This window comes from Nannospalax galili, unplaced genomic scaffold (assembly GCF_000622305.1).
Source record: "Nannospalax galili isolate Female #2095 unplaced genomic scaffold, S.galili_v1.0 scaffold1387, whole genome shotgun sequence".
Taxonomy (NCBI): Eukaryota; Metazoa; Chordata; class Mammalia; order Rodentia; family Spalacidae; genus Nannospalax; species Nannospalax galili.
Window position 1 is genome coordinate 1305687 of NW_008355976.1, and position 9977 is coordinate 1315663.

The window sequence follows — 9977 nt, forward strand, 5'->3', positions numbered from 1 at the left end:
CAGGACGTCAGTTTAGGGGACAGCACAGGGGACAGTACAGGGGACAGTACAGGGGACAGCACAGGGGACAGTACAGGGGACAGTACAAGGGACAGTACAGGGGACAGCACAGGGGACAGTACAGGGGACAGTACAAGGGACAGTACAGGGGACAGCACAGGGGACAGTACAGGGGACAGTACAAGGGACAGTACAGGGGACAGCACAGGGGACAGTACAGGGGACAGTACAAGGGACAGTACAGGGGACAGCACAGGGGACAGTTCAGGGGACAGCACAGGGTACAGTACAGGGGACAGCACAGGGGACAGTACAAGGGACAGTACAGGGGACAGCACAGGGGACAGTTCAGGGGACAGCACAGGGTACAGTACAGGGGACAGCACAGGGGACAGTACAAGGGACAGTACAGGGGACAGCACAGGGGACAGTTCAGGGGACAGCACAGGGTACAGTACAGGGGACAGTTCAGGGGACAGCACGGGGGACAGTACAGGGGATAGTACAGGGCACAGTTCAGGGGACAGCACAGGGGACAGTATAGGGGACAGCACAGGGGACAGTTCAGAGGACAGCACAGGGGACAGTACAGGGGATAGTACAGGGCACAGTTCAGGGGACAGCACGAGGGACAGTATAGGGGATAGTACCGGGCACAGTTCAGGGGACAGTACAAGGGACAGTACAGGGGACAGTACAGGGGACAGCACAGGGGACAGCACAGGGGGTCAGTTTAGGGGACAGCACAGGGGGTCAGTTTAGGGGACAGCACAGGGCACAGTTCAGGGGACAGTACAAGGGACAGTACAGGGGACAGCACAGGGGACAGTACAAGGGACAGTACAGGGGACAGTACAGGGGACAGCACAGGGCACAGTTCAGGGGACAGCACGGGGGACAGCACAGGGGACAGTACAAGGGACAGTACAGGGGACAGCACAGGGGACAGTACAAGGGACAGTACAGGGGACAGACAGCACAGGGGACAATACAGGGGACAGCACAGGGTACAGTACAGGGGACAGCACAGGGGACAGTACAAGGGACAGTACAGGGGACAGCACAGGGGACAATACAGGGGACTGCACAGGGGACAGTTCAGGGGACAGCACAGGGGACAGTACAGGGGACAGTACAGGGGACAGCACAGGGGACAGTACAAGGGACAGTACAGGGGACAGCACAGGGGACAGTACAGGGGACAGCACAGGGGGTCAGTTCAGGGGACAGCACAGGGTACAGTTCAGGGGACAGCACAGGGGACAGTACAGGGGACAGTTCAGGGGACAGCACAGGGGACAGTACATGGGATATAGTACAGGGCACAGTTCAGGGGACAGCACGGGGGACAGTACAGGGGATAGTACAGGGCACAGTTCAGGGGACAGCACGGGGGACAGTACAGGGGATAGTACAGGGCACAGTTCAGGGGACAGCACGGGGGACAGTACAGGGGATAGTACAGGGCACAGTTCAGGGGACAGCACGGGGGACAGTACAGGGGATAGTACAGGGCACAGTTCAGGGGACAGCACGGGGGACAGTACAGGGGATAGTACAGGGCACAGTTCAGGGGACAGCACGGGGGACAGTACAGGGGATAGTACAGGGCACAGTTCAGGGGACAGCACGGGGGACAGTACAGGGGATAGTACAGGGCACAGTTCAGGGGACAGCACGGGGGACAGTACAGGGGACAGTTCAGGGGACAGCACAGGGGACAGTACAGGGGACAGCACAGGGGACAGCACAGGGGACAGCACAGGGGATAGCACAAGGGGAGCAGAGGAAGAATCCAGACTAGAAGTGACTGAAAAAATAAATGAGAGATGAGGAAATAGAGATTAAATCAAATTTAAAATTTAGTTTTAACTTATCACTAAAAACATAAAGCATGGGCAACCCTGTGGCGTGATGCTTCAACACATGTAAGCACTGTGTAATGTTTGTCTCCCTAAACATTTGTCATTTCTTTATGGTGTTAACATTGAAAACTAAAACCCCTTTCTTGTAGGTGTTTGAAACACACAGTATTTTATCATTGTCTGAGTTGCCAGACTATAAAAATAGTATTCTGGGACTTTACTTGGTTGTAACTTATCAGTTAAAGTTTTAAGCAAGTTTTGCTATGAGGGGAAATGGAATTGAAGGGAATTAGATTGAGGAGAATACAAGGCCCTGGAACACAGTATCTTGCCGATGCTAACCAAGAAAAACATTTTAGAAAAGAGGGCAGATTTATGTGGAGGGAGATTTTAAGGATAAGTGGTATTTTTATTTTCCATTGTTTAACAAAGACTTTTTTATTAGCTTACAAAGAGTTAGGTTTCTTTATGACATTTTGTCCAACAAACTCTGTTTTTGCTGGGTCTCTCCGCACTGTTCAGCCCCCTCCCTCTTTTTCCTGCACCTTCTAACCCCTAATAGCCTCTTTTTGGCTTTCATATCACTTGTGACTTTGCGTTCTCCCTTTCTCAACACTTCTTGTTCCCCTCTGGCTCTCCTCCATAGCTTCATAGTCTATACAGACTCTCACGGTTCCTCACTTACACACATACATACATATGTACGTACATATACGAAAACCCAGGATCCCTATATGAGAGAGAACATGATATTTTTGTCTTTCTAAGACTGAGTCACCTCACTTCATCCAGCACCTTCCAGATCTATCAATTTTCCTACAAATTTCATTTAAATTCCACACAGCTGAGTAGAATTCCACCGCGTATATATACTACGTTTTCATTTTCTATTCTTTTGGTGATGAGCATCTAGGCTGGTTCTGTCTCCTTGCTGTTGTGAATAACGCAACAATAAACATGGTTGTGTAGGTATCTCTGTGGGTACATTGCTAGGGGAAGCAGCTGGCTGGTCAGTTCTCTGAGGACCGTCTGTACTGGTTTCTATGGTGGTCGCACTGCCAAATAAGAGTTCTTTTTTCTCCCACATCCTTGCTGGATTTGTTATCGTTTGTTTTACTGTTCTTGTATATGACTGTGGCTGTGGGCTGTGTGTTAGGTGAGGAAGTGAAAACCTTAAACATATGTGTGGTTAAGGTCAGTTTCTCTTAGTGGACTGATGACAAAATTATTACATAAGCCCAAGTCTTTGATGGTAATGGTAATGGGTGTTTGTGACATTTCAGTAGCTTTCCCACTGATTTGAGCTGCTTATGGAGTGATAAAGTGTAAGCCGGAGTATAGTGATTAAAGACATTAGATTCGAAGGCAGGGAACTGAAGTTCTTAGAGCCCAGATTTAAACTTTGACATTTTCTAGCCATGAAACCATCAGTGAATAACCTTTAGCTTTCCAAAATTAAAATGCACTCTTATTTATTGAGTACTTTGTATGTCTAAGATTTATGCTAAGCATTTACAAGATAATCTTAGCTACTAGGGATAATGAGGCAGGAGTAACCCAAGATCAAGGCCAGCCTGGGCAAGTTAGTGAAATCCTATCTCAAAATAAAATGCCAAAAGAGGGTGGGAAGGTAGCTTAATGGCAGAACGTTTACTTAGTCTGTGCAAGCCCTTGGGTTCAATTCCCGGCACTGCACATAGCAAACCAAACAAACTGACCAAAAATTTGCAGAGAGTCAAGTAATTCTTTCATACTTAGGAGTATAACTGGACTTGGGAGACAATAGAAAGTCAATGAAACAAAGTGAGTATTTGTGAGCAAGATAAAAGCAGAAGCCTATGCCTTTAATAATCATGCCTCTGGCAATATATACTGCTGAAACCTTTTTTCCACTTAATTCCTCAGTAAGACTGTTGTTTTCTTTTGAGACAGGATCTTCCTATATAGACAAGTCTAGCCTCAAGCTCACTATGTACCCTTGACTGCTCTTGAACTAATGAATCATCACAAGGCTGTCTTTTTGGTACTACCTGTAGTAGTAGTTGATGTTCTGGCAACAGATGACTTTCTAAGCACCTTGAGGGTAAGGGGCACTCATACAATGTTTTGTAATATGTATTATATACATATATGGCTATTTCAGAATATCTCGAAAAGTCCACAAGTGTGAAGAAGAGCGTGAAGAAGAGCTAATCTTCCTGCATGTATGATTGGGATTTGAATTTGAATGCTGTAATGCTGCTGCTCTGGGCTCCTCTTTAGAAGCAGATAAGGGAAGAGAATTCTCAGTAGTCATGGTGGTTAATAATATCACCTCCACCCACCCAGTGGCCTTCGTGTTGATGGGGATTCCAGGCCTGGAGCACCTCCACATTTGGATCTCCATCCCCTTCTGCTCAGCCTATACATTGGCTTTGCTTGGTAACTGCACCCTCCTTCTCATCATCCGAGTTGATGCAGCCCTCCATGAGCCCATGTACCTCTTTCTGGCCATGTTGGCAGCTGTCGATTTAGTCCTTTCCTCTTCAACATTGCCTAAAATGCTTGCCCTGTTCTGGTTCAGAGACCGAGAGATCGGTTTCTATGCCTGTCTGGTCCAGATGTTCTTTCTCCACTCCTTTGCCATCATGGAGTCAGCCATGCTGCTGGCTATGGCCTTTGACCGCTATGTCGCCATCTGCAGACCACTGCACTACACCACGATCCTGACCAAGCCCCTCATCATCAAGATTGGCGTGGCTGCTGTGACCCGGGCTGTGACACTCATGACTCCGCTCCCTTTTCTGTTGCGACGCTTCCACTACTGCCAAGGCACTGCGATCGCCCACTGTTACTGTGAACACATGGCTGTGGTAAGGCTGGCGTGTGGGGACACCTGGTTCAACAACATCTACGGCATTGCTGTGGCCATGTTTATCGTGGTGCTGGACCTGCTGTTTGTTGTCTTGTCTTATATCTTCATCCTTCAGGCAGTTCTCCAGCTTGCCTCCCCGGAGGCCTGCTACAAGGCCTTCGGGACATGTGTGTCTCACATAGGTGCCATCTTAGCCTTCTACACACCTGTCATCATCTCCTCAGTCATGCACCGAGTAGCTCGTCAGACCGCCCCTCATGTCCACATACTTCTTGCTAATTTCTATCTGCTCTTCCCACCCATGGTCAATCCCATCATTTATGGTGTCAAGACTAAGCAGATTCGTGAGCGAGTCTTGGGATTATTCCTCAGAAAGGATGTAAAAGGAGAGTGAGGGACAACTGAAAAAGGGCGTGGTGCCATGCTGGGGACAGGTATGACAGAAAGTAGAGGAACATCAGAATCGTCATGCTTACTTCTCCTGGTATAAGTACAAAATGGTGTCAGAAATTGACAAGAACCACTAGTTTGTGCCCTCTGGATTCAACCTCATCAGCCCTCAGGGTCTTCACTCCTGCCCTCTGTCCTTCAGTACTTGACAGAGTCATGACCTCCTGATCTCTTGGGGACTTCAAATGAAGACAGCAGTGTCCTCAAGTTCATTTACTTATAAGAAGCCTGAGGACTTGCTTTCTATTCCAAGTCACTGGGAATTCTGTGATTTATTTATCCACACACAAGTAGTGTGTATCAGTGTAGAGATCCTTCATCAGAAACAGAGCTGAGGGCAGCTTCTGACTGAACTCTCTCAGTGTCCTGATCTGTCACATTCTAGGACTGCAGGTTCTGGGAATGATAGCCCTGTTTGTTGAAAAGCTATTTCTTTAACTTAAGAAGCCTGTGTATTCTCTGACTTCTGCTTACCTCTCCATCCTCACAGTCAACTGCTCTCATTAAACACTTGGTTGTGAACCGGAGCCTTTAATGGCTGCACCATCTCTCTAGCCCTCATTTAACACTATGAGTAAGACATAGCCTCTGATTTTTCTTTATATGTCATGTGGTTCTTTTTTGCACATATGTAAAAGAATATTATTTTCAATAAGAGTGTAATTTGTGCATTTATCAATCCAGAAGAGAGTTTCTATGGGCTTGGGACATATAGATGTTAAAGTAAGATACCAGGTTTATGCCTGTGTCCTGGGAAGAGAGAGAAAAGGTAATTACAATGGATTCTGTTCTCTGAACTTCCCCATCCCAGGGCCTAGAACATGGAAGAAAAATGAGCAAGATAAAACTGGTAAGTAGGAATATTTGAGCTGCCTTTTCCTTTGTCTCATGTAAATTTATATGCTGGATAATTCTCTCACTGTTAATCTTGACAGTACAATGTGTCTTCTCAGACAAGCTTAACAGAGGCTTCCACAAATGTGTTGTTTCCATTTTATCTTGCAATTATTTGTTTCTTCAAACTGCTACTCAAGAATTATGTATCTTCTTCTCTATAGGGAATGATGTACTATATTTAGTTCTAATGTAATCAAAAGTTTGTGATTTTTCTGTGCATAGTTAGGGCATATGGGAAATTCAAGGTAGCATTAAATAGTAACATATAAACAGTAGCATGAACTCGTTACTTTTGTGTTTTATTTTTTATTGAATTTTTGTGATTTTCATACAATATAATTTGATGGTATTTAGATCCCCTCTCTTATCCCTACCTCCCCTTATTGCCCCCTGCACAATTTACTGTTCTCTAATATATCCCTATCTATCTATCTATCTATCTATCTATCTATCTATCTATCTATCTATCATCTATCTCTATCATCTATCTATCTATCTGTCATCTATTGTATGTATGTATGTATCTACCTTATAATCTATCATCTCTCTATCTATCTATCTATCTATCTATCTATCTATAATCTATATCATCTTCTTCATCATCATCATCTATCTAGCCATCATCTGACCTATACAGTCTAATCTGTGTCTCCAAATGTCCTTCAATATGTGTCCATCCATTGCAGTCTGGTTAATTACCAAGAGTTCCATTCTTGAAAGAGACTGTCTCTGCCCCTCCTAGAAGCCATCTGTTGCTACAATTTACTTAGGTGGGGTGGTGGGGTTGGAGTATCTTACACATTTCCCCATGTCTATGCTGGAATTTTTTCTGGTTTGAGCTTGCATGGCACTTCTGCATGCTGTCACAATTGCTGTGAGTTCATATGAGTAACTGACCAGTTGTCTGGAAAATTCTGTTTCCTTGTGGTAATCCACTACCTCTGGCTCTTACAATCTTTTTACCTCCTCTTCCACAGTGATCCCTGAACCTTGGGAGATAGAATGCCTATATCAAAGAAGTTACTTAAAAAAAAAGATTTATTTTTATTATTTATGTGTGTGTGTGTGTGTGTGTCTGTGTCTGTGTCTGTGTGTGTGTCTGTGTGTGTGTGTGTGTGTGTGTCATGGAGTGTGTCTGTGTCTGTGTGTAGGTATGTAGGTATGTAGGTGTCCTCTGATAATTGAATGTCTGATCCCCTGGAACTGGAGTTATAGGCAGTTAAGAAGCATCCAACATGAGCGCTGTGAACTGAACTTGCAATATGAGTATGCACTCTTAACCAGTCAGCAATCTTTCCAGCCCAAGAAGCTGCTTCTCAGAGATATAATTATTTTCTTTAAACTTACACAAGGAATAGCATCATCTTTCACGTCACACACACACTCCATGAAGAAAGAAGAGTTTTCTTTATAGTATACGTCCAGGAACATAAGGATCCCATAACCAGGTAATGCTTCTGACATCACCATGACCAGGTTTTTCTATTAGCTCATTTGAGTATGGCATCCAAAGTATAAATAAAAAATAGGATCAGATTAAGGAACATATACTTTTAGCCTCATACAAAGAATATGAGATTAGTAAAAAGAAAGCAGTGCGGTAGTTTTGGCTTGGTCACATATTTCCAAGGAGCCCTTTTCTCTTGCATCTGGTATCTATTTTTTAATAGAGAACTGATATGTTGTCAGATATCAGATATGTAGTAACCTCTCACCACATTCTCAGCTCCTGCCTCATTTCAGGGACACCATCCTCTCTTCTCTAATTTAAGGCAACAGATTTTAGCCTCTCACGATGTTGGGGACTCAACCCAAGGGCTTTCATGCTAGGCAAGTGTTCAACCACTGAGCTCTATCTGTGGCCCTACAACAGACTTTGAAGTCATCTGTCTTCTTTTACTGCCACCTCTTTATGTTATTCTATTTATAGATTCTGTATCTGACAAAATAGACTTTAAACCACAACTAGTCAGAAGATATAAGGAAGGTTACTCCTTACTTATTACATGAACAATATGCCAAGAGGATATTATAATTTTAAACATAGACACCAAACACAGGTGCACCCAGTTTCATAAAAGAAATATGACTAGATGTAAAACCACAGATTAACCTTAACCCCTGTGATAGTGAATGACTTTATTATCTCTACTCTCAACAATAGACAAAAACTAAATAGAAAACCATTGCAGTTAAGTGACATCACAAATCAAATGAACCTAACAGACATCTACAGAACACTCTATCCCAAAACTAAAGAATAAGTAATCTTCCCAACAGCCCATGGGACTTTTTCCAAAACTGACCACATATCAGGACACAAAGCATGTCTCGGCAAAGCTGAAATAACATCCTATATTCTGTACGAAATCAGAGAAAACTTAAAAAATGTTAAATTATGTCACTCTACTGCTCAAAACTTGGAATTTTATTCTGAGAGAAAGGAAGAAAACTTCAAAGTCATTGCAATGGCCTGAAGTGTATTGTATGATTCAGATTCCCAGCTAAATTCAGTCAGTGAAAACATAGTAAGAAGTAAACTTAGACACATAATAAAAGTGAAGAGAAAAGAAAAGAAAAAATCTTAGCAGCATCCCAGGCTGAGGACAGGGCACATTAGAGACTCTGAATAAACCACTGACTTTGGCAAAGACAAGGGAAGGAAGAATGCAATCAACTGTATTGACTTAAAAAAATTTACTATTTTTATTTTATGTGTTTGCGTGTATTGCCTGCATGTAGGTAAGTGTACCTATGTTGTGCAATGGCTGCAGAGGACAGAAAAGGCTGTCAGATCCCCTGGGACTGGAGTTACAGACAGTTGTTAGCTGCCATGTGGGTGCTGGGATTCAAACCCAGGTCTTCTGCAAGAACAACCAGTGTTCTTAACCGCGGAGCTATCTCTCCAGCCCCAGCAATCAGCTGCATTGAAATGGGAGAAAGAAAATAGTTGACCATCTAGAAGGGTTTGATTTCTTATAAAAATATCTTTCATGCCAGGCATGGTGGTGCTTGCCTTTAATCCCAGCACTCAGGAGGCAGAGGCAGGTGGATCTCTGTGAGTTCAAGACCAGCCTGGTCTACACAGTGAGCTCTAGACCAGCTGGGGCTACAGGGATACCTTGCCTCAAAAAGGTAAAAAAAAAATCTTTCATGGATGAAGATGACTGGGAATTTCACTAACAAATATTAATGAGATGTTTACCATAGGCTTGAAATAAAGTCAAACCAACAGTAAGTCTTCAAGCAGGAAGAAAATGATTTAACAGAAACATAAGAAGGGAGGCTGGAGAGACGGCTCGGCAGTTAAGAGCACTGGCTGCTCTTTCAGAGGACCTGGGTTCAGTTCTCAGTGCCCACATGGTAGCTAACAATCATCCTTAACTCCAGGTCCAGGGGATCTGAAACCCTCTTCTGACCTCCACAGACAATTGCATGACGTGGGTACACTTGTATACATGCACGCAGTACACTCATATACATAAAATAAAAAACAAAAATTAAAAAAAGAAATGCAAGGAGGCTGGAGGGAATGAGAAACACCAAAAAGACAACATGTAGATAAATAGAGAAGCCCACTGAGCACACAAGAGGAAGGAGCACAAGGCACTGTCACAGTCTTCTCATAGTCTGGCAGTTTCTCCAGTGCAATTATCTGACCCACAGTTACTCTTCACACCTCCTGTTCTTCATCCCTGTCTTAGTTTGTTCTTCATTGCTGTGACAAAACACTCTGACCAGTACCAACTTGGGGAGGAAAGGGTTTATTTGTCTTACATCTCCCAGGTTGCACACAGTTCATCAGGGAGCCCAAGGTAGGAACTCAGGGCAGGAACTTGGAGGCAGGAGCTGGAGCACAAGCCATGGAGGAATGCTGCTTACAGGCTTGCTCCCCTGGCCCCTGCTCAGCC

The 9977-nt window shown here is 44.2% G+C and overlaps 1 protein-coding gene across 1 annotated transcript; it reads left to right on the forward strand.

Annotated features, from left to right (window-relative positions):
- The first annotated feature begins 4156 nt into the window (after window positions 1-4156).
- On the forward strand, window positions 4157-5113 carry LOC103750831 (olfactory receptor 52K2). Its single transcript, XM_008854113.2, has one exon. It carries the CDS (start codon window positions 4160-4162, stop codon window positions 5111-5113), a length of 954 nt encoding a protein of 317 aa, XP_008852335.1. The 5' UTR covers window positions 4157-4159.
- The last annotated feature ends 4864 nt before the right edge of the window (window positions 5114-9977 follow it).